General features: G+C 38.6%; 2 protein-coding genes across 4 annotated transcripts; one reads left to right on the top strand and one right to left on the bottom strand.

The window, feature by feature from the left end:
- Window positions 1-555: 555 nt before the first annotated feature.
- LOC144667332 (uncharacterized) lies at window positions 556-17634 on the bottom strand. The gene is made up of 7 exons (XM_078528722.1): window positions 17309-17634; window positions 13275-13335; window positions 11939-11986; window positions 9398-9779; window positions 8344-8430; window positions 6334-6409; window positions 556-954 (listed from the first exon to the last, which is right to left on the bottom strand). Coding segments are annotated over exons 3-7 (945 nt in total). The 5' UTR covers window positions 11940-11986; window positions 13275-13335; window positions 17309-17634.
- On the top strand, window positions 11166-27719 carry LOC144629245 (uncharacterized). 3 transcript variants are annotated; one of them, XM_078487481.1, is made up of 7 exons: window positions 11166-11503; window positions 18201-18345; window positions 19051-20359; window positions 20462-20500; window positions 26417-26532; window positions 27139-27292; window positions 27572-27718. In XM_078487481.1, the coding sequence occupies exons 5-7, from the start codon at window positions 26452-26454 to the stop codon at window positions 27604-27606; spliced, it is 270 nt and encodes an 89-aa protein (XP_078343607.1). In that variant the 5' UTR covers window positions 11166-11503; window positions 18201-18345; window positions 19051-20359; window positions 20462-20500; window positions 26417-26451; the 3' UTR covers window positions 27607-27718. The 3 variants fall into 3 exon arrangements, with proteins under 3 accessions (XP_078343607.1, XP_078343609.1, XP_078343608.1); XM_078487483.1 differs by lacking the exons at window positions 11166-11503; window positions 18201-18345; window positions 19051-20359; window positions 20462-20500 and adding an exon at window positions 23849-24055 and having other exon boundaries at window positions 26422-26532; window positions 27572-27719; XM_078487482.1 differs by lacking the exons at window positions 11166-11503; window positions 18201-18345; window positions 19051-20359; window positions 20462-20500 and adding an exon at window positions 23849-24055.
- The last annotated feature ends 25 nt before the right edge of the window (window positions 27720-27744 follow it).

Genomic DNA, 27744 nt, shown 5'->3' with positions numbered 1-27744 from the left:
ACCTTTCAAAATTATCTAACTTGTAAGTCACTTTTCTCTGTCAAAAACGTTTTACTGACCAGATAATTACGAAATGCTTGATAAAGTATTAGCTTCCAGTCTACCCTAGCCTGCAGGCTAAGTCGACCCTTACAGCCGTCCTTTCTAACTATTTATTTAAGGGACAAACACAACTAAGATCACTGCAACCTGAAATATTCCGCCTTGTATGGCACGAAGTCAGCAGTGAAAAAAAATTTAGATTATTCTAGTTGTGCTGAAACGCGATTTACGATAAACTTTAGCCACTGCTTGCACTCTCTTGAAATGCATTTTTTTAAGAAAAGAATTTCTTCAATCATTCTCACTCTCTAGCCTTTATTGAGTGGCCCGTTTGACTTTAAAATATATAAATCTATCGATTTTTGTGATTTTTGATAAAATATCTTTCACCTTAAGTTAATAATTAACTAATTGGCATAAATTAGCTTGAAAAATTATTAACTAAACAATGCTGCATAATTAAATCTCTATGCTTACACGACGAACGCATAAGCGTAATAAAAGTGCTGGTCATTAAGAGTCAAATTGGCTCTCCGTAAGAAATGAGTTCAGTTCTTCTGTAAATGGATGACCTTCGTTAATGGTTACTATATTACCTTTGGTAAGTTTCTCATCCTCCATTAAAAATGCTTCTCTGTATTCCTCCTGTGTAACCTCGAATTTGGCCAGTTTCTGCCGAAGGTCTTGGCTTGGCAAGATTTTATAGAAGATCTTCAGCCGTTTTATCTGTTTATACATTCCCAAACCTGCAGCCTCTAGCTCTTTCATTGATTGTTCGACTAAATTCACATTAGGTCTACAGTGAGATGAAAAGCTTGTATAAATTCGCCGAGTGGTGGTATATGGCCCCTTCATCAAAAGTATTCTTGAAGAAACATCTTCATTTGTGACACCCACATCACATTTCCTGGCCTATAATTTAAGATGAAAGGAAAACACAATAAGTTTAAAATATTCATTTCACTTGAAGAGTATTCGATACTTTTCTCCCTTGATGTTTCTTGGCCGTCATGAAGTTCAATCAATCAATCAATTTACCAAGGCATGGCGCGGGAGGAGGTTGCCCTATCCAAGCCAGAGGCTCGTGACAAAAGCGCATGACAATAATTAAAATAGAGTATAAACAATGGAAACTAGTAAAAGTAGTAAATAATAAAAAGATTAAAATTTAAAAATACAATACAGCATAGTTATGAGTAAAATTATAAAAATGTACAAATGCTCTAACCCACTCACACTAAAACTAATTGTTACACCCTGTATTAAGATCTTTTAAAAATGATTATTTTGCCAAAAATATGTCGCTTAAACACCTATGATACACAACAATTACACTTGCAACTGGTCAAACAGTTAAAAAAGTAATTTTTTCAGATTATTGTGAAAGACTCTCAAGATAGAAGAATGTTTGATGTAAGGAAAGAGCTGATTCCATAGGTGCGTTAACTTGTAAGTGAACGAGTTGTGGTAATTGCGATTGTTGTAAGGCGATTGTACAAGATTTAGTATTTGCTATCGGAAACTGAACTAATATAATACAATTTAGTCTTCTGGGCCCGGTTGCTCAAAAGAAGGTTTGATTAACCATGGCTTAGAGCTAAACCGAAGGTAACATTTCTTAACCGTTGTAGGTTTGTTCACCCGGAATTAAAAGAGCGTTGTTCAAAGCCCTGTAAGCTGTCTGGATGGTTTTTCAGGTTAACACGGCTAACGCGCGAAATGCATCCAACAATAATCTTCGTTTTATTGACACCGAAATGACTTCACCCAAAATCAAAAGAAATTCTAGCTTTCGCAGAAGGACCACGCAAAACGATGAATATGGATACTGATGACAATTATATTGAAGACGGCTTCCTTCTACTAACTATGTTCTAGGAATAATTCTCATGCACTAACATTGCCCCCGCTTTTGACTAATCCTTCTTTAAAATTGATTTAGCGAATGTCGTCCTTTTTGCGGCTGAGTTTCGCAGGGAACTTATAATTAGCTCTTCGTCTTTGGATTTGAACTTTTGAAATTATCCGGAAAATTATCTTGATTGCTCCTGTAAAGGGTCTTTCATTTCCTGGCAAATAATTCTTCTTTAGGGTGCTTTTATACCCGTGAAACAACATCTAGCAATAAATTCTATGCTAAGTAGTCAAAAGGTCCAAAAGCAACAAAAGGAAACAATGATAGTAGCAATAAAAATAGTCAAGTCCTCGTCTGATTCGCTTCTATAAAAAAATGATGATCTCTAACAAAAAACGTTTGTTTAAAACCTACTGAGCTCCCAGAGCTGACTAACTGTTTTTTGAAGAAATTTTCTTGGCCTGGAAGCGGAAAGCGTTGGCTTTGTCTCGCCGGGAACTGAATTGTCAAAAATACTGCAAGATTTTCACACCTCTTTACCATGAGCTATAGGATAAGTGGAGCTTGTCTAAATTAAAAGCCAATATCTTACCACTAAAGTCTTTTCTTTACTACTCTGTTTACTTCTTTCGTTGTTCGATCACAATACATGGGTAACCAGGCTTTTATTCAACCGAAAAGACCTGGATGCTAAACTAATTTGCATTTGGAGTGCCCCTGGCCACTCCCCGAAAAAAGCACCATTTCATGCCTTTGGGGGTAGGTATTCCTACATGTAGACCACTAAGCTAATTTGCATTTGGGACTATGTGTATAATACCATGGGTAGGAAGATAATCCCTTCTTTCGTGTGAAGCTCGTAAGATCCAAAGGTGGCCATTTTCCTTATAAGGAATGTAAAGGTGGCCCACCTGGGGGTTATACAAAGGAAACCATTCATTCACACAGGGAGTGGGATGAGGTGAACATGGGTTTACCCGAAGTCGTTGGAATCTTGCTTAATTAAATGGTTGAATTTTGCGACTATGAATTGGAGTTAAGAACTATTAACATCACCTTTGAAGTAAATTGAAATGATACGAGCTCGCCCGCTCTTACTACTTTTCTTTATTTTACTGTCATAATCTGACGTTCTAATGTTGAGAGAAATATTTAGTTTTATCGGCTACATTCCAGAAACAGTAGTGGATTCTCGGACGATAATAAATTGCACGCCGCATGTAAATAATTGTATTATATGTACGAGTCGAAAACATTAAACAAAGAAGCGCTCTCACAAGCTTAAATTCGTCAAAAAACCTGCATAAAAACTAACTCACCCTAAGCGGAAATTTTTCTTATTTATTTTATTTCAAAAACTCAGTCGTAAAAGCCGGAGCTTAAATATTCACAACCACAATTACTGAATAGATTTGAATATTCATATTTGTAAGTTGTGACAACACACAGACAAACACACGCATAGAGTTCAACGCCTGTGTTTTCCCGTTCATGCTGCACCGGTAAAATGTCACTCATTGCTTGTTTAGACAATTTAAGACAACTCCAGCTTAATACCCCATAGCAAAGGCCTTCAAAAATAACGCCAACGACCACAAAACTATCCGAAATTTACATTTTTCCACCGTTGAGTTGCGAACACCTCTCAAACAAACCAAAATTCATTTCCGGTTGCCAAACCTTTCTTCGTCCATGTTGGGAAAGGCTCAAGTTTGTCGCCTTTTTATACCCCACTAGGGGATTGAGAGTGCTCGTTGATCTTACGAGCTCAACACGAAATTAAAAAACAATACCCATTGTTTGTTCAGTTTAGTGATTGGCCAAAAACCAAAATCTCCTAGCAACAGTAAAAGATTTTCCTACCCAGTGTTTTTATTATTCGCCGTAACACCAAATGCAAATTAGCTTAGCATCTAGGTCTTCTCGGTTGAATAAAAGCCTGGTTACCCATGTATTGTGATCGAACAACGAAAGAAGTAAACAGAGTAGTAAAGAAAAGACTTTAGTGGTAAGATATTGGCTTTTAATTTAGACAAACTCCACTTATCCTATAGCTCATGCTCTTTACATGAACACGTCCCGCGAGTCAGTTTCAGTACTCAACAACTCTTGTAAAATAATATTTTCTTTTTACATTGAAACTCCTTTACAACTAATCTCAGTCTTTATCATTTTACTTCATCTCTGGAGTGTGTCTCTTCAAGAACTGGCAAATCTCGGTTGTGTCTGATTGTTTCAGACGTTTTGAGTCTTTTAGGATCCAGTCTGCTATGATCTGTGTCAAACAAATCGCGGGTTTAAGGGATAAGTCTTCAATCCAATAAGCTTATCTTAAATTAACCAACTTGAGCTGTCTTGAAATCTTTTTCTTTTTACATTTTTAACTGAACTACAAGAACTGACTCTGTTTTAAGAAATTTTCGTGGCCTGGAAGCGCAAAGCACGGACTTCGTCTCGACAACTGACTTGTGGAAAATGCCGCAAGATTTCAGTCTTATCTCTATCGATGAAAATGTCTTGTGAAACTCAGTACATAAGAACGCTCCCGAAATCTTTTTCTTTCTATACATATTAAATTATTTTCGACCGATCTCAGTTTATATCTACTTAAGCTCTGGTGTGCATCACCAAGAGTTGCCCAAACTTGGTTGCGACTGAGTCTTTTAGTCTGTAGTTATTGTGACTGTCTTTGACTGTCCTTCAGTCGTGTCTGACAAATCGGTTTAGAAATGAGGCTTTCAATCCAGCAAAACGGAATTAAATCAACCAATTTCATTGGAAAATTCTTCAACTTCTACCTACTACTAAGCTTGCGCTTCCAGACCTTTTGAAATCAAGAAAATGCAAATCAACTCGAGACCTAAATTTAATTCTTTCAATTCGCTCGTTGTATCCTCGGCTGTTATCTGTTCGACTGAAATCTGCAATTAACTTTCTCTGTGCACACACGTGTTTGGCACTTGAGTTGTCATTATCATCACCCAATCAGAATACGAGGTTCCTAGATCTTTCGTCACTATTAACCAATCGTTGAACAAAGATATTTGTCAACCAACCGACCCTATAAGCGGCCCCACTTCGATTAAGTTAAAAGATTTTATCACACCAACAGAGACTATTAGCGGCCCCACTTCCCCACTGTAAACCAAGGAAATATTAAATCCTCTACTTTTATTCGTGGGGACTACAAGGATGCCTTCTAGGGTTTCGGCCTCTGGGCAGAAACCCTGCGGGGCAGTTAACAAAGTTTGCTCAAGACTCTCGGATAAACGCCAGATCTAAGTTAAAAGGACTATGTCATGGATTTTAACTGATTTGTGAACCATCAAAATGTATACTTTTGTCGCAGAAAAACAAAAAGAAATAGTCCACTGTTTACTAAAAATTGCTATATCAGAGCACTGAAACCGTTAACAAGCATTTTTGGCTGCGGATGGAAACGGATTGCAAATTGAAATAGTTAGGCAAACGATTTCAAGTTGTTTTCGCGAGTCTTCGAAATATCGATATTTATAGCCGTAGCTTGATTCCTATCCGAAAATTAAGGTTATATATTCCTTTAGTTGTTCAAAGTTGTTATTTATTTTGGGTTAAGTTGCCTACCACTTATTTCAGAACAGTTTAGACCACTGAAACTTTGCCTCATGTGCCCTCTCTCGACAATGAAAAACAACAGGTTCGCCATATTATTGGGTGGATGTCATATACGGCTGCTTACATGCCTTAAGGTCTTTTGTCACACGATCTCTGCATCATTTTATGAACTTCCAAAAGTTCACAAAATAGAGCTTTCACAAAATAAACAACCAACATATGCCATCAACGCAGTTTCCACACTTGCTACGCAATTTGCTTCATTTGACTCGCCATTTGTAGTTTCCGGTGTTGTGGTCTGGCCTTGTTCTAAAATTACATTGGGGCACCTGCACACATTTCCTCGTTCTTTGTGAACTACTTAATGCAGTCTGGTCAAATTCCCTGGCAAAGTGTCGAAAAGCACATTGAGCGTATGGAAATGCGCTAATGCACCATACAAATACCACTATTATTATTAATGTTATCGTTATATCGAAGCTGGTTTCTTCAATATTATTATTATTATTATTATTATTATTATTATTATTATTATTATTATTATTATTATTATTATTGTTATTATTATTATTTGCTACACCTCTGAGGCCATTTGCTACATTAGCTACGTCATATGCAACAATTCAATGCCAATTGATACTTTTGCTAAAATTAATGTGCAATGTTCGCTACGCCATTTCCCACGTCCTCTACAATTGTTTCGCCGTTTGCTACAAATGTTATATTATTTGATTCACTTTGCTTCGTCATTTGCTATATTTGCTACATTTTCTACACATGAAACCAGCAGGATTTGGCTTCAGCTAAAAACACCAACCAACCACAAGCAACCGCTAGATTACCTCAAAATCGCTTCCTCTTTCCTCTTTTCCTCTTTCCTTTTCTTCCTCTCCGATTTCCGCCTTTTCTAGCGCCACCCTACATGAAGGCCAAAAATAATAGTTTTTCATCAGTAAATACTCTCCGTTTAGCAATCATGTATACACGTTTCATTCACAGCAACAGTGTGAACGCTTCAAAACCAGCCGAAGTTAAAAACACAGGAATATTGTATACGTATCAACCATCACACTTCTTCAAAATTCCATTTCTGACAAGCTAAAATTATATTTAATTACATACCCCTAATAAAAGAAAACCATAAACCATAAACGACAAGACCGAATGAGACTCCGGTAGAACAAAATTGGCAAATCATTTACTATCCCATCGATTGTTTATTAACCCTCGGACGTACAAGCAAACTCAAACCCCTTGGGAAGGTTTATTTTTGACGTTTGTAATTTTAAACGATGTAAGTGCTAGTGATTATTTATTCGTGTTTGAACGTTAGTTACGCAATCCATTGTTAGTGCGACACTTTTTATAGATCGCCTTTCAGACACACGTTTTTTCTACGAGATCGCAAGTGATCACCCACAGCGGAAAGTAATCCCTTGAGAAATTAAAACAGTCCCTTGGGAGTAAACAAGAATGTGGTTTAAGATGGAAAGACTTAACCGCTATTCTTCTTCCTTTTTCTTGTAAACAAGCAAAAAAGTCGAAAAAATTATGTAAAATTGGCCCATCATATATTTTTTTTTTGCGAGCACGGTGAACTTTTTTTTTTATTGTTTTTTTCCAAACAGTGCTTCGTGGAGAACATTTATGGAAGGTTTTAAGAAATCTCTCGTCAACTCTGAGGAATCACCGAATGGGAGGCAACAGATGCCATTAATTGATAACCAAAATATTATCTACTTTTTGGTTCTTTAGGGCATGGTTGGTGCAACCTGTTTTATGTTTGCATCTCGATGTATCATAATGATTAGACAGGGATTCCGCATGATGTTCCCAATTTGTTACAAAATATTGTGACAACGGGTTTTGCGTCTGTGACACGGGATTTGTTGCTCAAAACTCTTTAACGGGGAACGGCGATGAGAGGCCTTTCTTCGGCTGAAACTGTCGACTAATTGGACTGAACGAACTGAACTGGGGATAGCTCAGAGCAACCACGCTTGCTGCGAGAGAGGAACTTGTCACGGGTTCCAAAGTACCGAGGGATCTGCTACACTGGAATCAGGACACAAGAACTTGGACTTCGCAGGTTTATTCTTCGTCTCGGCGTAAATCTTCTATGTAACTCCACGAGATGTAAATCGACTTTACAATGATAACAGCACTCTATATATACTAACGCTAAACCTGATTGCATCATACAAAGTACAATTGAAAGAAGGCTGAGCAAAGTCAGCTTACAACACAAAAGCAAAGTGAATAAGTTCAGCTGACGAGTTTGTAGACTAAAGTACAGCTAAATACAATTTAATTAGAAGCATTTGAAACTAAAAACAGGATTGAATAGAGTCGGCTTATTTGAAATCGTAAACTAACCAAACTCAATTATGAACAAAAGCTAAAACAAAAAGATACATCTGTCAAATGTATGTTCAACCTAGCAAGCTGCCTAAATTCGAATTGTTTTCGGTAATGGACTAAATGAAAATTGAAATTAACTTCTTTTATACTTTTCTCGTGAAGAAGACTCGAGTTTAAACAGTGACAACCCACACGCGCGAATATTTACCTAAAGTACAAAAGTAGTTTACCTAAGCATAGAAATTGCTGTTTGCCTACAAAACTCATATTTGCACAGTTTCCTGGTAAAGCTAACTCTGAAAGTGCAAAGGTCCTATTTTATGATAATTTCTCTTAACATCGATTAATTTCTCCTGACAATATTTAGGTCGCATCGTTTAAGGTGTATGCCGTTTATCGGTCACCCTTTTCTTCCATCAGGAATTTCATTTTGTGCGTAAATATTTTCTATGACAGAAATGTAACACTGATAGTACACCAGTCAGTCTAACCTTTCTCGTTGCTCAGGAGCTGGTTGGCAGTTCTTCTCAGTCAGACGTTCTTCAGTTCGAAGCTTTTCGTTCTCTTCCAGAGCAATCCTGTGGAAAGGCCAAACAGCCGGAATGATTTTTAATCAATCAAAATCGTTCTGTATAGCTATCAATGTATGTTATATTAACAACAATAATCTGAGCGTTTCAAAAAAGTATAAAAACGTAGCACTAGTCACTACGTATTCTTCGTTTTCACGTGACGTCATCACAATTTTACAATCCAGAATTGCATGACCCCTAAGTTTTTATCCCTCACTGGCTATTAGACGTCCTTGTTGAATGTCTTGTTGAAGGTTTTCAGATCAAAAGCATCCGCTGTCTTTAAAGCATTTTGAATTTCGGAGTTTCTCGCCACGCGTCTCAAGATAGCCGCCAAAAGGCTGTCACGTATGCTTGAAAAAAAAAGTCTCATCCTGTTATTTTTAGGAATCTTTATAGTTGAGGCTTTGCGAGATGTGTTTATGTGAATGTTTACATGTCCATGAGGGTGAACTGACTGTTTTTTTAAGGCAGAAGTGAATGCCAGATGTTTTCATTGATTTTCGGCCGCTATCTTGGCGCCCCTCCGACAAAATAATGATAAACTTCTAACACTCAAATTTAGGTCATTTTTGTCAATCGGTGCAGATTAAGAAAAGGTGATAAAACTCAAAAAACCTCCACAGACCATAAAGAGAGCAAACTGCAAGCAAAGTTAACGAAACGGCTACGTTACCCACCCTATATGTGCTTAGAATTTTTCCTCAGCACGCACGTTCAATGTATGACATGGCGTGGCGTTGCGACATGAATTACATGCGCAGTACACATATTTATTTATTTTATTTATTTTAAACAGTTGGGATGCGCATAAACAATAACTGACCTGTTGTACCATAATGTTTAGTCTGTCAGTCGGATAGGGGTAAGTTTCCCCGATTTTCCAGTAAGCATTTAGGTCACATCGTTCATGGTTTATGATTTCATCGGGTCTTTATATGTGTGTGCATGTTTTTTTTTGCCTGTGACTAACCTTTCTTGATCCTGTGATGATTGCAGTTTCTCACTCACACGTTTCAACTCATCTTTAAGGCTAGCATTTTCGTTCCTGATCTGACTGTTTTCAGCCCCAAGCTTTTCAATCTCCGTTTCATGTTCCTTCTTCATTTTAACTATTTCTTCATAGTTCAGTTGGAGCACAAAAAATTTCTCTTCAAGAACACTGTACTTTCTAATTTCATTGTGCAATGCAGTTTCAATCTCAGATCGGTGTCTTTCAAGTTCATTCATGGATTCCTTTGTGCGCTGTGCAAGTAGATCGATTCCAGTTCTTAAGAGACAGTTTTCTGTTTCGTTAGCTCTAAACAAATTAGTAAGTTTTTCCAATTTTTCCATTACTTCTACGGCAAGGTCCACTGTACCAAACTGAAATTAAAGAAGAGTTAGACATATTCCTAAATATCGATAGCAAAGCGTGTTCTCATATCTTCAAATCTGCTTCAAACTTACCGTATTTATTCGATTAAGCGCCCAGAGCGCTTATTTAATTTTGGACGAGTGGGCGCTTATTCGAGGCCTGGTGCTTATTAAATGTTCACGATTTTCAGCAAATAGTAAGTTTATTTTCGTAAGAAAACAATAAATAATAACAAAACGTGGACTGAGATGTACCAAAGCAGAATTTTAACTGTTCATTGTAGGTTTTTGTAAAATACAGAACTCGGTCATGGGGGAAGTCTTTTTAGAAGTACTTAGTCAATTTCAATAATCAATACTCCTCTTGTGTCTTTCAGCTTTTTGTGGGGGGAGAGGGGGGGGGGGGGGGGTGGGCGCTTAATCAAATGAATACGGTAATTTTTGTATGAACAGTCCCCTGAGAGTACTTCGATCTAGCTACTCGAGAAAGCAAATTATGGAGCGTTTTCGCATGACGTCATCAAAATTCCAAAACTGTACTATTGAACCTACAAAGCTGCTTTTTTACTATATTCTAGACATTAGTGTCACTAATTGCTGGTAAACGTTTTGGGTCAGAAGGGTGCTTTGTTTTGGAGATCAAAAGACAACCTAGTCCAGTCCCTGAACTCTCTCTTCCGCGCGCCCTTTAAAGGAGCTGAACCCAGGCACGAGAAGAGAGAGTCCAGCTACATGTCCCCACAGGGAGCCCAGGCTCACGCTTTGACAAAGCGGCGTCGAAATTATAAGGATTTGTATGAAACTATATAGCTAAAATTCATATCGAAAAAAATATTATAAACAGCCAGGTAAATTCACATTTTACATCATATGTTGTCTATGTGATGGTTTTTGAATGTTATATAGCATTTAAAGCCTATTTAACCGATATTTTTAATTTTAGTTTACTCTTACTGAATTATATGCAAGGGTGAGGTCAAATCATCCTGTGGGAACTCGGGCTAGTGTACACGTGTAAGGCAGAGGACCCTCGAAGGTCTTGTTGCCTCCCTCCCCTACGGGAAAGAAGTGTCGTCGCCCTGACAGCAGTCGCCGAATCATAGCGTGAGGCTGCACGTGAAAGGCAAGGCTAATTAAAAATGCGTCGACTCTATCGGAGTCAAGGTGTTGGAGAAAGCCAAAAGTGTACAAATCTTGGATATTTTTCCCGTATTCTTTAATCATGACATGGAGAGTGGCAGCCGAATCAAAAATTTATTGTATCGAAAGTATGGTCTTGAAACTATACCCATGTGAAGGGTTTAGGGTGATCGGATGAAATTAAAAGTAATATTTGGCTTGTTTTTGTCGAACAGTGTTGTTTATCGATATAAATTTTTGCTATAAAGTTTCATACAAATCCTTATAATTTCGACGCCGCCATTTTGACCGAGTTGTCAAAGCGTGAGCCTGGGCGCCCTGTGATGTCCCCGCATTGTTTTTTCCTGCGAATAGCAGAGGGACATGTGACCTGACTTTTCCCGCGTTTGTCGTTTCTTGGCCGCCGTTTCTTTCCGTTTGAAGGAAATATGGCTCGGCAGTGGAAGTATTAGGTGTGAAGATTTAGTGCCTCAGCAGTGACTACCGAGCCAAAGGAGCCACCAGATACATCGGTCTTCAAAAGTGGCCATGTACTCTGACGTTTATGCCCTCTTGGAATGCCACGTGGAGCAAACGCGAAAACGTTAGTATTTGCAGCCATTTTGGAGTACTATTTCTACCTTTTGGTAGCTTGTTTTTAAGGCTATGCGTTATTTTTCATCCTACTTTAAAATTAAACTGCTTCTCTGCATCCGTTTTGTTTAGCTATTCACAGTTTAATGGCGACCGAGAGCATTTGCCATTCAATCAGTGACGGCGGAGCAATTTTCCAAGTGAGGGGACTGACTAGTGACTTAAAGTGGGGGGGGGGGGGGGGCTTAAAAGACCCTTCTCTTAATAAGTCTTTATTTTTTTAGGAAATTCTGGAGGGGGGGAGGCTAAAGCCCACCGGCTCCGCCGTCCCTGTCAATACATATATTATATTTAGGGGGGAGGGGGTAGGGAGTGAGGTGAAATACAGCTAAGAGGTTCCTAAGGCAAACTTGTCTGAACAAGAGCATTCTTACTTGCTACTTACTTTCCGCCTGCTGTTGTTGTTCATTTGGTGATGATCTTTTGGTGCTACCTGAAGTAAGCAAGAAAAGGAATGAATGAAGAGACGAATCCTGCAGTAACACTTCACAGCAAATAAGGCATGACAATGAAGCCAATTAGAGCTTATCCTTGATTCGGTCACATTACCAGAAGTATTCAACTCGATCCCTGCTTCAGTGATGGTACACAAGTTTGCTAACTCCCTAGGAGCCATGGTGGCCTAAAAAATTAATGGTTAGCACTTTGGACTCTGGATTAAGTGGTCCAGGTTTAAGCCCGGGCCATGGTATCCCTGTTGTGTTCTTAAAAATGTATATAAATGTATTGGCCAATTTACTGCTGGGGGTAACCCTGCAATGAACTACTTATAGCCTGAGGCATAGTGAATTGGCTAGTAAATTTTATCTCTCACTTGGCCGAGAGCCAAGTGAAAATTTTTCAAAAATAAAAATAAATCACCCTTGTAAAGATTTTTTCGGGTTAGTTTTAATTATGCATTGCTTTCGGGGTGGTATCTTCTAGCTACATCTTGCTAGCCCACTCAGGGAAAGCAGGAAAATTAAACTTCTAAGGTTGCTCCATGATATCTTAATAAATATTTGCAATCCAATGCAGGAATTGTTTTTGCATGTGGATAAATGAAAGAAAAGAGGCAAGTAAGGGAAATTTTGGCTCACTGCTACAGTTCAATCAAACTGTGTGTCCGGACTCATGCAAACCTTAGGACTTGAGTCGTTGGATGTATCAGGCTAACGGGAGAAATACAAGTCTAGTCTACTCTTTACCTAATTCTTAAGTATTTTTTTGTTTTATTTCCGATTTCAAAATGAAAAAACTATTTGCAAGCATAAGCAGAAATTTATCCAGACATGGAGAGTAAGGCAAGAGTTGACGTGGAGAGTAAGGCAAGAGCTCACACACACTGTGTGACTAATAATTACACAAACCTCAGACCTCAGACATGTCATAAGTGATTGCTTTTCTAAGTATTTTTATTGTGCAGCACTGTGCCTTTCTAGCCAAAGAAGAAGTTAATTAAACCTCCTAGTTTCAAGCTTTTCTCAAGCTTCTTGTTATATATAATAAAGTTATATTTAAATGTTGACTGCGTGATGCGGTTCTAGTCAAGACCCACATTTCACCCTTGCTCGCCACAGAGTCCCAGTAGCTCAGTGGTATGAGCATGCGTCCTAGAACTCGGAATTTTTTTCCGAGTTTTTCAGTTAATGCAAAATTTATCATGCTTAATTTTAATACCAATTTTATTTACCTGGTACACAAGTTTTAATTAACACCAAAATATTTACCATCTTTCCTACCTTGACTTGCAAAATTAAACACATGCCCGCAATAATTACAAATTCTCTTTGCATTTGGGACCTGAATAAAACAAAACAAATCAAACAACCTATAGCATCACCATTGTTAGAAAATCAGGTTATAAAAACAATTTTAATTAAAAAAGCACATTAACCATTGCAAACAGAAAAGGAAAGTCTTGAGTCACGCAGCCCATACAGCTGGAGCTTATTCTAGTTTCTGTACATTAATTAAGGGGCTAGGAATATTTCTAATCCCCCTAAATTGGATGCTAGTCCATCACAGGGTTACCCCCCCCCCTCTCCCACCCCCAACTTTATGTCGCCAGTACCCATTTATACACCTGGGTGGAGAGAGGTACTGTGACAATAAATTGAAGAATAAAACACAATGCCCCAGCCAGGGCTCAAGCCCGAACTTGATCCGAGTGCAGAGCACTCCCAGGGGGGAGGGGGGCACTGCCATATATGAGCTATATAGGTATGTGCCGCTGTGAAGGGTATGGTTTTTCAAGCAGTTTAAATTAGTCTGGGATAGGGTATAGAATTGAGAGAGTTTTGGTCTGGAAAAGGGTAGTATTTGCAAGGGAAACTGATCGGTGGTATGACGAATTAAGTGCAAATAGAAACTCAGAAAAGAAAGAGGATTTTCTAAACGTTAATAAAATCATCAGAGCATCGTTGTTGACAGATGGTTTTCCATTAAAACTCTGGTAGTAAACAGTTCTAAAAAAATGCAAGTCTGGGATAGTGTAGGAATTTTGGGTGTCTAGCCCGGGGAGAGGGGACTCGCATATGAAAGTGATGAGGAAGCTTGTCGTCTCGCTTAGGTTTGTAAATTTCGGATTTTTGGTCTTGCTTAGGGTGTTCCAGGCAAAACGCCAATATTTTTGGCCATACAGGAATGTTCTCGTTTAGGGTTAAAAACGAAGAAAGATACAAATTTAAATTCTATTCTTAGTTTTTTTGGTATCTTTTAGGGCTGAATGAAAAGCTTGAGCCACACCCAGATTGGTCTCTTTTAGGGGTTCTTTTCAAAATTTCAGATGAGCATCCCCGTTCGTTTCATATAGGAGTCCCCCCCAGGTGTCTATTAGCTAGTCTAGTATAGGGTTGCAAAAATCAGCTGAAAATGGTCTGGTATAGGGTAAGGGCTTCAAATTCCCAGCGGCACACCCCCACCCAAAAAATATACAGGGTGTCCCCCCCGGGTGTTTACTATTCACTCTGACCAAGTCAAGGGCTGGTGCAAAGGGAGAGAGGCCTTGGCCCCCTCCTGTTAGTAAAGCACATTTTGTGTTAACTTCCACCCCTCTTACTACCCTTTTTGCCCACTTTTTAAGGGCATCAATTTTTGTACCCTCCCCCTGTCTCATTTCCACGCATAAAAAATTAATACACCCCCCCCCCCCACTATTTGCACCAGCTTCCGCCCCCCCCCCCCCATCCCCATCTTATTATCAGAAGCTTACATTGTTGCATGTCAGGTTTTAAAATACATATTTTGTGAAATTACGAGATCCATAAGAGCTGTTGCAGTACCTATCGGTCTGGAACATTTGTAACTAAGTTGTCTAAAATAAAAATATATTAAAATAAAAATAATAATTTGCCAGCACCAGCTTATTTGTTATTCTAGAACCTGTACCTTCCAGGACTAATGAATTTGGGCTGCACCCCGGGGGGGGGGGACTCCTATATGAAACGGACGGGGATGCTCGTCGGAAAATTTGAAAAGAACCCCTAAAGGAGACCAATCTGGGTGTGGCTCAAGCTTTTCTTAACCCCTAAAAGATACCAAAAAACTAAGAATGGAATTTATATTTGTATATTTCTTCGTGTGGAACCCTAAACGAGACCATTATGGCTTAAAATATTGGCATATATTGGCGTTTTGCCCAGAACACCCTAAGCGAGACCAAAAAACCGAAATCTACACCCCTAAGCAAGACGACGAGCATCCCCGTCACTTTCATATGCGAGTCCCCCCCCCCCCCCGGGGGCTGCACCCACAAAAGGAGACTCTGGTACCTTACATGGGGTGTTTTTGAAATCTTTCAACAAAGAGGTCTTTCACTGCATTGGGGAGTAACCCAACTCGATCGTCTAGTGCCTTCCATATACCCTTATGCCGCCTGTCCACAGGACAACGCTCTTTTACCTACAGAGGAGCTCAACTCTGGAACTCTTTAAATAGTAACATCAAGTCTTTAAAGATGAATTCCAGTCCGTACTGCGCAATCTCGGCTGCAATGTTTATGTGAGCCCACACGAAGGGAATGTTTACAAGCAAAACTAAAAATTCCGCGACAAACTTACCTTTTTCTTCATTATTAACGCCAGATATCCTTGCAGAACAAATAATAACGAGTAGAAGAACCTTGACGCTATTTCAAACCGACGTTTTAGCTCATCGGAACTTCTTGAACGAAATGAACTGTAATGGCGGACTAAAAAACGTCATGTATGCTGTCATCGAAGTGTAACGTTTCAACGAATTCAAAACAAAAACGTAAACAAAGCCCGAGTCTGCGCAGTATGGACTGGAAATCATCTTTAAAATGTCCGAGGAATTTTAGGCGCCATTTAGCAAATGTATTATTAGGTTAATTTTTTACATTTAGAATATTTTTGACATATTTATTGTAATTATAATTGTACTTATATTCTTAATTAATCTAAATTTTTAAATTTTTAATCTGTATTTGTAATTTTATTATATTGAGCTGACAAACCCTTTTTAGGGAGCGTCAATAAAGTATATGTATGTATGTAAAGTAAACCCCTTCCCCTCCCCCCAAGGTGAGACATTTTAATATTTTTCATCTTAGCATAGTAATTAATCGCTGCTTATAACGCTTAATCGTGACTTGTTACTTACGATGGCATTCGCAATAGCAACATTTTATCCATCTATGAAAACTCACAATACGGTACTTCGACGATAAACTTTCGATCACGACTTGACTCATTTCAAGCTAACTTCAAGTTACGATTTCAGTTCGCGAACGAGGGTTATAACTCGACGCAGTCGAATGTTATGAATTGTGATAGAGAGTATTCTCAGTTGTCCGCCGTAGTTTAAGTTTAACTATTATATTCGACAGTTAAATACCTTTGACTTGCAGATCGGGCACGGTTTAAAGGGCATCTTGTTTAATGATCCCGCGGTCTCGATGGCTGATGCAGGGAAGGACTGGAACGAGCGCGCGAAAAAATATTTCTTGACCGAAAGAATGACAGAAATCATTTTCACGCATTACGTGGACGATCACAATGTTCCAATCCCTAGGGTTACCCTGGCGCTACTCCGGCTTGTAAATGACGGGGATAATCGAATGGAGGTAAAACTCAGGACCCAAAAAAATCCCTAAGACTTCCGACATTACCCAAAAAATTCCCTGGACCAAAAATAACCCCCCAAAAAAATCCCTTGTCAAATTACCCCTAAATTGCCAGAAGCGGCAATAACAAAACACAAAGAACGCTCGCTTTGTTTATTCATCATGCCATTAAAACGCCAAGGCAGGTTAGTTTGTTTTTAATACCCCCCAAAAAAATCCCGGAATCGAAAATTTCAAACCCAAAAAAATCCTTCTATCATCCCCGTCATTAACAAGCCGGAGTACCCCCCCCCCCTCCCTGGGGTTCCAATGCCAGCGTCTCTCTTAAATCAATTTCACATGCAATCAAAGTGTAAGAACGAAGTGGATTGCCTAATCAAAGAGATGATTTTCATCCGCAAGCTGCAACAATCCTTAATGTGCAAACAGACTCTGTCTGAGCAAAAGTATTCACCTGGGATTTTTTGCTTTATGCAAATTTAGAAACTTTGTTTATACTTTACGACATCGCATATTTAATGAGAAGGAAGTTTTGTTGATGCCGAAACGTCGACTTATAACAAGAGAAAATGCTTATAACTATTATTGCTTGCTTAAAACTTTTTTTTTCATATAAAACACTGATATGAAACATTTAATAAATCGAACGGATACTTGATAAAAATCCAAAATGCAAGAGGCTGGTCTTACCCACAATCTTCGAATTTCCTTTGTTTTAAGTCTCTTTTCGGCTCCCCCGTGGAAAAATCGACAACGACGGTGATTTCTTGCCGCGAATGTTTGTCGAGAAAATATTTAACACGATTTTATTCCACGAGCGCGCGTTGCATATGAGATGGTTGATAGCCAACAAGGTTCGTAGCGCCGAGCTGTCTATAACTATCTCGTATCCAATAAGCGCGAGTTGAATAATTGTTTTACTTTAAAAAAAAACAAGAGTTCCGATATTTCTGAAAAAATCAGTTCCCCGGCATTTTACGTTGTCGTTGAGGCGAACAAAAGGAGGCAGCGTGGCCGAGTGGTTAGAGCGCCGGACTTGAAATCTGGAGGTCCCGGGTCCAAGTCCCGTTCTGAGTGACCACTACCTGGACTGATTTGTTCTCGGTCGTCCCGAGTTCAAATCCTTGGTCATGCTTGTAAATAGCCAACTGGTCTACCTCCTGCCAGTTGGGATTTTTAACCATGTTATGTTTTTTTTAATATATTATATTTGTTCAGTATTTGTTTCCTATACACGGCCCCACAAGCTTCTAGCTTTAAACACAAACCGTGTATAAATAAAGTTGCTTTACTTTTTACTTTAACATCTACCATGTCTGTTGTCCATGTTATATGGCTCACTGATTAAAACCCAGGAGTTGCTATTTACCATGGCTATACCATGGCTAGTTTGCTAAGAAATTGATTTAACGTCACGTAAACGGCAATCGTAAGCAGCAACATAAAAGTACATGTGGCAATCACCGTTGCTGTCTTTGAAACGAGTAAAATAGTGCGTTTTCTGATAAGAAATTTTAAAATATTGGGGCAGGCTATATTTATCAAATGGTATTGATTTTTTCTCCATTTACAATTTCCACAGGAGGTGATGAGAAAAAGGTGTCTCGGAAAATGGTCTTCTGCGTTCACGTATTGATCAGCAGTGTGAACTTATGCAAATTCTAATAAAGCGGGCCGATGAATCGCTTCAAAAGTCGACATTCCTAGAAGAGGAACTCAACGAAATGGTAACTGCGTTAAAAAACGAACGAAGAAAGTACAGTATTCTGGAAAAGAGGCACGTGGAACTGATTGAACTAACAGATGAAAGCAAAACAGAGAATATTAAGGCTACACATCAAAACTCGGGGGGGGGGGGGCACTTCCTATACGGGGAGGCTCCGCCCGAAAAGGGTACCTTTTTCATGCTTCAGGTATATAAAAGGGTAGGGATATATAGGTGTTTAAAAAGGCCTTCAATTACAATATTTCAAAGAGAGGCACCTTATGGAAAAAATGGTATATAAAAAGGTAAGGGGTTGGACCTCAGGGCGGAGCCTCTCCGTACAAAACGTTTTTGAGTAGCCCTCCCGGGCAGCAAAAGCAGTGAAAATGAGTCACAAAAGAAGAATAGCAGTGCAACCACTCATTGGCGACACCTAACTAAAGTTTAAAATGCTTTATCTCTAAGACGGCGGATGCTGCCGAGCTGAAAAGACATATATATTTCGGACGTCTAATAGCCTGGAAGGAAAAAACTCAAGGGCCCATGCGATTCTGCACTGTAGAATTTCGATGACGTCACATGAAAACGAAGAATACGTAGTGACTAGTGCCACGTTTTTTGACCTTTTGTGAAGCGTTCAGATTATTGTTGTTGATATAACATACATTGATAGCTATACAGAACGATTTTGGTTGATTAAAAACCATTCTGCTTGGCCTTCCTACAGGATTGCTCTGGGACAGAACGAAAAGCTTCAAACTGAGAACAGCCGAATAAAGCAAGAAAATGAAGAGTACTATTTTATACAGGATCGCCCTGGGACATCTTTTTCGTTGGAGAAGGAACACGAAGAACTGGTTGAAATAAACACTGATTATAAAACAGAGAATGTAAAGCTTCGGATTGAAACAAGCCGTCTAAAGAAAGAAAATAAAGAGTGATTTGCTTGCATTGAAATAAGGCACAATTTTCAATAAAGCAAATCAGAGATGAGGTGCAACGTCTGCAGAAGAACTGCCAAACTGCCAAGAAACGAGAAAGGTTACACTTAGTGGTGTACTGTCAGTGTTCCATTTCTGCCATGGGAAACATTTACACACATATTGAAATACCTTATGGAAGAAACGTTGACCCGTAAAAGGCATAAACCATGAACGATGCGACCCAAATGTCCAGTAAAAAAAATGGGAAAATCATGGTGAATCCCCGTCAAACTGAGAGAATAAACGTGATACAACAGGATACACAAAACAGGTTGCACTAATCATACTCTAAAGGTACCACAAGAATAAAATATCTTGGTTATCAATAAATGGGATATTACGCAGCTTGCCAGTGTTGTCCTCCCAGATACTCATTTGGTGTTGTCGTTTATGGTCTATGCCTTTCACTTGGTCAACACTTATTAAGGTGATTCCTCAGGACTTTATTTTGACGACAGTTTTTTTTAACTTTCCATTAATGTTCTCTACTAAGGACTGTTTTGAAAAATAAAATAAAAAAGACAAGTTTCCGTGCCCATTTATGCCTGTTCTTGTAGTTATCACGCCCGTTATTTTATCGGTTTTTCGGTAGCTTGAAGCAAAGTTTTTTAAAGAAGTACTTGAACAAAAACCATTTGTTGAAGGTGTCGAGCGTAAGGTAAAATGCATTATATGATTTATGGGAAAAAAATCACGAACATTCAAGCAACGTAAAAAAAACATTCTCGAGTTGTTTTTTTCAAAGTCGTAATAATTTGGTTCCGAGAAACGGTTGTTTTCTCGAATCATATGGCACAAGTTAAGCTTGCTAAAAAATGATTTTTGGCAAGGTGTAGTGCATGGTCGTTACAAAGTAGATAGTCATAAGGTTTTGAAGCCTTGAGATTGTTGCTGTTAATATCATGACATGCATTAAAGATAGCTATGCAGAAAGATTTTGCTGATTTTAAACCATTATGTTTGGCCTTCTTGCAGGATAGCATTAGACACCTGAAGCACAATGACCATAACTTTTCAGTCGATGATCTTCCTACTGGAAAAAGGGGAAAGAAGGTTTGTTTTGTTTGTTGTGTAAGATGTCTTCAGCAGTTGATCACTAAAAAATTAAAATAAAACTGTCTGCAGTATTTATTTTAGTTTGTCTTTTGTCTTTAGAGCAACGAAGAAAAATGGGCGAAATGCTAACACAAACAGGTGAACCTCAAGCGAAAGAGCATGAAGGCAATGCAGAAAGAGAAAAATCTTTAGAGTTTATATAATGCTTGTAGTTGGTTAGTGTCTTGAGCTTTAGATTAAGGGGCCAGACTCAAACCTAGCCACGATTTTGGTACTGTATCGTAAGACAAAAATCCTTACTCAGTGCAGGGATTGCAGCCGCAGGGCAATAGGTCTCTGAACGGTCGCTTCACTTTGAAATGCAACCGAAAATAAATTACTTGTAACAGTCACAATACTTTGAAACCTAAGATCTTGAAACTAAGCTAAGATCTTAGTGATGTTACTAAAACGGCGAATGGAGAATAAAGAATAGAAAATATAGAACGGGGAATGGAAAATGGAAAATGAAGAAACGGGAATAGGAAATGGGGAACGAGGAATGGGGAATGGTAAATGGAAAATAAGGAATTGGGGAATGGAAAATGAGGAATGGGGTAGTAATCTGTAAATTGTATTTGTAGTTTGTTAGTCGTAGGTTGCAATTGTAAATTTAATTGTTCTGCAGGTGATTGGCTAAAATATTTAATGCGTGTAAAGTAACGTATTACAAACAGTTTGTTTAGACTTGCCACAAGTCGACCTCACGAGTTTTCACAGTAAAATGAGTTTCGAGTTTAAGTATTGAGTGTAATGCTTATTTGTTTGTACAGTTTAACGTAATAAAGTGGAAGGGTTAGGCTTGAACGTTGTTACGGTTTATCCTGGAAAAACCTTTAATTTTTTCTGTTTATAGCTCATTAAAAGTTGCGCAAATCTGATCCATTAATAAACGAAAGAATTTCATTTCTGATTTAGAATTGGCATATGTTTCATTATTTTATTTTTAAAACTTGTAATATTTTTAATTTACCATTTTAAGTTTTCCCATTTCCTGGAACAGAAACGTGTAAACGACATTTAAATTATACACAAGGCAGAAAAGACCATTCTCGTCCCCAAAGCCATTGATCCTTCTGGTCTGCGCGACGGTTCTTGATTATAAAACTTTTGAGGGGCGCCGGGTAATTTTTCTGAGTAAAAATTTCTTTGAGCACTAGAAACATTAGTATTTGCGAGAAGTTCTTTCTGAAATTTATCATGAATATAAATATATCATATATATATTTATATGAACTGCGGATGATGAATAGCCCTTATGCGTGTTTACGTCAGACTGCTTGTTACACCACCAAGCCTCGCTTTCGAAGTGCGAACTTGCAAATTTTGTCATGAACGAATTCCCTTAGCAGCAAAGATGAAAAGAATATCCACGTGGAAACTGCATGAAGGTGGCCGAAGGTTGAAAATAATTCGCGTAAACGAGGCTTGGTGGTGAATTTTGAGCATATGACGTTATCATGCATAAAGCCTATTTATGAAGAGAAGATCCTCGCACCGGTATCGCAGAGGTCAGGATTCGAGTCCCGACAAGCCTGATTTTTTCAGGCTTTATTTTCGCAACTGCTTTTCACCAAATTTTCACCATTTTCAGCAAGTAGTAAGTTTATTTTGTAACAAAACAACAAATAATAACAAAACGTGAAGATGTACCAAAGCAGAATTTTAACTGTTCATTGAAAGTTTCTGTAAAATACTAAGAAAAAATTGGGTTTCGGGGAAGTCTCTTAGTAGTACTTGCTCAATTTTAACTCCTCTTCTGCACTTCACTTTTTAGGCGGTGACGCCTATATGCTATGGCCCGGTGGACGGCCGTGTGAGGAGTGAAAGATTACTCCAACCGAGTAGCACTGGGAACTAGGCACTTTGTTGTTTACTCAGTTTCGGTACGCCATCTTTGATTGTCAATGAGTATGAATCAACTTTAAGAGCATCCATCGGCAAAATGCGTTTGATTTCTAACGTACAGTTAAACGGAGTTTTGGGGTCAGGGGAGAATGATGTACTGGATAATTGTGAGCTCGCTTAAAGAACTTTTTTACCGTTGTACGTGTATTCGAAGTCGGCACTAAGTTGACTGATGTTGAATTTGACGAGTGAAGGCCGGTTAGTGTCATAACTTTTGAAACCTTTCCAAAAGGGAGACCGATGGCAGCAGTATCTTGATTAGATTGCAAAGGTGAGCTATCTGAAATCATTGTTTGCTTTGACGTGCATTGTTGTCGATAATATTTAATTTTTCCCTTCGCGACTCGCCATCTTCCTTTTACTGCTTTTGATAATATTTATTCGGGTATTTATCTCAAGCCATTAAAAATAACACAGTGACGGTATCCGTATTCCTATTTGTACGAGAAGCCAGAGTTCAGAAAGAACTTCTACCCTATTGCTGATTTGGCTGATCTAAAATGTTTTGTTTGATAAGTTGCATAAATGCATGTAAGTGATTCTAGTAAGCGGTGTTGACTTCATTACATTTCAGACCATTCCAATACGGAAATGTCACACAATCTTCAGTATCGACTAGGTGTGGAAATCAATCCTGGGCCTTTCTGTTGCTAAATGACGAAGTTCATAATGATTTAATGTATTTATCTTATCATACTGTAGGTTTGTAATGTATTGGAGGTTCGTTTTGTAGTCAAGGCAAATAAAAATTAAAATGAATAAGAAAAATGCAATTTCTGGGATCATTGTAAAGCGTCATCGCCTGTGCATGCATGTATGCGTGCCGGTTATTTTGTGAGGTGGGGGTGGGCGCTTAATCGAGGCTGGGCGCTTATTAACTTTTCCTACCTTCCGGGTGGGCGCTTATTTGAGGTTGGGCGCTTAATCGAATAAATACGGTATTCATAATTTCATCTTCATCTTCCCCGGGTATATTACGAACCAATTTAATGACTGACTCCCAGTTGGCTTGTTTGTTCAACTAGTTAGAGCGCTATGTAGTGTAGACGTATTGTCATATGAAATGTGGCAAATATTTGCGTCAGTATATTATATGGTACCCAAACTCCCACTCACCCCTATGCACGCGTATCTCTGCTGTCCAAAGGTCACTGCTGGCGCACTAAACTTTGGACTGCTGTCAAATAATTGCTGTCATTTACACGATCAAATACTGTATATTTGCCACTTAAAAATTGTCAAAAAAGATCGCCCATGTAAACCCGGTTTTAGAAGTTAGTTTTCTACTTTTCTGATTTTAAACTAGTTTTATTTGGGGTTTTTTCTTTGTCCAAGAGATTATGGTAATAAATCTATAACAAAGGAAAAATGATTAGTTTAAAATTAAATCATTTTCACCTTAAATTAATTTAAAACTACAACGTATATTTCTTACGTCTGAAGATTGTCAAATGTGTTAAAAACGATTTGAGTTATTACAATATTCTATTCACTGAATTTGAAAGGAAAATCGCCATCTTTTGTATTTCAATAGTAAATTCTTGCCCTTAGACCACAGAGTACTCAGCAACAATCATTACGTCTGAGTTTCAGAGGATAAATCTGTTCTTTTGCACGGAAAGGACAGTCGATGTGTAATAACGTTTAACTCTCCGGCGATTCAACACTGACTTTAAATTTTGCTAACTGGTTGACAGAACTGTTCTAAGGTGTACTGACTTCATCCAACGTTAAACAAAATCTTAGGTGAGGAATACTCAAGTTTGATTTTAATTCCAATACATCATACGAAATTCTGTTATTTTACTAATCAGCCTACCGGGGGCTTTCACTTCGAGCTGAGGTTTTGTAAGTAATCAGCATGACGTTTCCCGCGAACGGCAAAAATTCGACTTCTGCCGTTTGGCGTTTGTACACGGAAATGAGTAGTTTTGTGTTTCTCGTAAATGTGGGGTTTTTTCCAATTTTTATGAGGGATTAATTTTAGAATTCGATAAAAAGGTAACAAAATGAAAGGCAAGCTCGCGTTTGCCGTTTGCCGTATAACGTCATGTTTTTAAAATCTCTCTATCAGTTAACAAAGGAGACGGGAATAGTAGAAATAGTGGTTTCCACCACTGAAAAAAATCATGTGTTTATGAGGTAGTAGGCCCCATGAATATGCCCTAGTCGAAATATATGTCGTATAAACGCTTGAAATTCGAAACCTGAGATCTGACCGTCTTCTCAAATACTACTTTTTGGTGGCAAAAATTATGGCGTGTACTGTCCATGCTCATAATCATAATAGACATGTTCAAAGCACAAGGTACTAAAATTGCGCAAAATGAAATAGTCATGTTTTGCGCCATATGGAAATTGGGGGTGCCAACTTGTTGCGACGATTTTCAGTCCGATTCCAATAGTGTAGTAAGAACACTTTGTTACTGGATTCCAGGCTTAATTTTAAAACCAAACAATTTAAATTATGGTTAAACATGGCAAAAATAGCAGAGCAAAATAACAAGTCGGGGCCATAACATTGTGATGAAACTGAGTGAACTTAGTTGTGTCGACATATAAGAACAGATTGAAACAAAAAAATAACAATTACCTATTTAACCTGACCAGACAAATCCCCAAAAAGTAAATATGCAGTGTTTTCTGAAGAAAATATAAAATATACTAAGTACTAAGCCTTAAACGGCAAAAAGAGCTTCAAGATTTTTCATTACCGAAAGCATGTAATAAAAGCTTCTTTAACCTGGAAAACTTTTTGAATTAAAAATCCTTTTCAAGACACCCCTTCAGGCAATTTGCGCTATTCACTACATTTGAAAGATAGTCTTCTGTATTTTGCGTGGGTAAATAAATAACCCCCGCTGAGATTTAATTAATTACCTGGCTGCAGACGATGTTTAACAGATTATTTCTTTCATGTATCATTTATAGAATAACGAATCAGGTAAAAAAAAATCAATCATGCCAATCATTACCTCAAGAGAAAATTATTTTGTCTCGTCTTTCCATATGTTATCATGTTATATGTTAACCGGCTAGCGTCTCTCATGTAAGCAACAGACCCAGACCACACTTTCTAGGGCTTAATACTGGCGTAATAAAACCACTCAGGATGTCGGTTACTTGTCAATCACGAGCCGTCAGGCGAGTGATTTCCCATCCTCGGAGACCCAGGGGCAGTTTGTATTGGCGGGGAAAAGTCTAGACGGGCGAAAAAAAAAAATCAGCGAAGAAAAGTCAAGAACTTTTCTTCGCTGACTTTTTACAAGCTGATTTACAAGCTTTTCGAGTTTCTGCCATCAAAATAATTCAAGTTTCTGCCATTATAATAATTTAAGTAAGCTTTCATGTGCATGGCAACCAATTTGATGTAGTTTTAATTCCTTTCAAATAGCATTTCCGAGTAAATGTTGAATGGAACAATATCCATGTTTAATATTTCCCTAGTCCGGTGAAAGCGGACCTATTTATTGTGTTCCTTCTCATGTTTGTCTTTGCATTTTTGTTTTTTTTCTGTAGTTCCTTCGCTCTAACTGTGTTGGACGGGAAAATTGATTTTTGTGATCCACCCTCGGTAAATTTTCACAATGAGAATCATATCCTCCGTTTTAACCATCAGATAGACCAAAAGAAGACATTAAACTAACGTTAATTCTTCGTCCTTTAAAAGTAATCGAGCGTAGTGCGGCCATGTCGGGACGGAAACGGGAGTTTTCCGGTACAATAGTACATAGCCGGTTTTTTGACCAATCAGAGCGCGCGTATTATCCGAGTTATTTTATTAAAACGTAAAGTACTAATAATACTGTACTTCTTAGTTTTAAACGTATACTACTTTTTAGTCAAATCTTGCCAACAGGCAAGAGGGGCGAGGAGGAGTCACTGGAATTGGGAATCACAAACAAATAAACAATAGATTTGAGAAATCGGAAAAACAATTGGCGAGGAAATGGGATTTGGGCAAAATTTAGGCTGGGGAAATGGGCCGGGTTTTATGCCACACTCTTTTATCACCCTCGTTAGAGGGATCTCTTGCAACATCCCAATTACCATATGTCTCTTTTTTATCATTTTTACACTCATTCTAAGTTTCCATTATACGTTCAGCACAGAATACGTTACAGTAACAAAGGTGAAGGAATATGCCAAATTCAAAGCTGTTATTCGTTACCCTGGTGGCTATGACTGTGCTGCTCACGAGAGGAGTTCTGGGTGCCAATGACGTAAGTATTGTAAACACTTTCCTCCTTTATCTTCTTCTGCTCTTACTCCTCCTTTTCTTACTCCTCCTCTTCTTCTTACTCCACATGCTCCTCCTCCTTCTCCTCTTTTTCCTCTATCTCGCCACCTCCACCACCACCACTCCTCCTACTACTACTACTACTACTACTGCTCCTGCTCCTTCCCTTCCTCCTCTCCTCCTAATGCTGCTGCTACTACTACCACACCTCCTCCTCCTTTTATACTTTTTTCTCCTCCTGCACCCCACCTCCACCTGCTCCTCCCTCTTCTCCTCCTGTTTCTGAACATCGCCTACCACCACCGCCACCATCACCTCTTCCCCTTCTCCTCCTCTGGCCCCTTCTCTTTTACAACATGCTCCTCCTCCTCCCCTTCCTTTCCTCCTCCTTCTTTTCTTCCTCTGCTACTACCTCCTTCTCATTTTCTTTCTCCTCTTCCTGCTTCTCCTCCTTCTTTTCATCTTTGCGATCAACAACTCAAAGTGAAATCAACACGAGTCCAAAAAACAATAATAAAATAACAAACTATCTATCTTTCAAACTACGACGAACGACCACATTTTTAATGACTTCTTAAATACTGCTTAGGGTGATCGCTTTGACAGCATCGACACAAATAGAGACGGCCTGATTACACCAGCAGAATTAAAAGATGGATTGGGTGTGGGTGTTGACCTCACTGTTGCAAATAATTACGTTTCAACAGTAGATGCTGACAAGGACGGCAAGCTGAATCGTGAAGGTACGTCTGACACGGGGTGAAGAGATTTTGATTTTATTCCCCGATCTGAGCTTAGTCTTCTTGGCAGCCGTTATTTGAGATGTCACGCAACGCTCCCCCAAAGAAGGAGCATTGCCTGACAACCCATATAACGGGCCTGCGAAGGAGACTAACCTGAACATATCACAAGCGGCAAGCCACGTTTAATTATGCCAGTTGAGCCATGCTTAGTTTGGAAAAGGACTTCAAGTTAACTTACTTTCTTCATTAATTTTTACTTTCATTATGTCTCATTTTCAGAATTTGCAAACCTTATGCCGGAGTCACATATTTAAACCAGCCGAATGGGGGAACCAGAAGAAGTGACAAAATAATATTTATTGTGGGCGTTTTGCTGTGGTTTGTTATTGAGTTACTAATAATAATAAAAAATGAGGAGTTTTTGGTGTGAAAGCGTGGCATATTTTTTCATA

Source organism: Oculina patagonica, chromosome 10 (assembly GCF_052425735.1).
Source record: "Oculina patagonica isolate OP01 chromosome 10, crgOcupat, whole genome shotgun sequence".
In the NCBI taxonomy this organism is placed as follows: Eukaryota; Metazoa; Cnidaria; class Anthozoa; order Scleractinia; family Oculinidae; genus Oculina; species Oculina patagonica.
The sequence above is the reverse complement of the archived record's forward strand: the minus strand, read 5'-3'. Positions and strand labels throughout refer to the sequence as shown.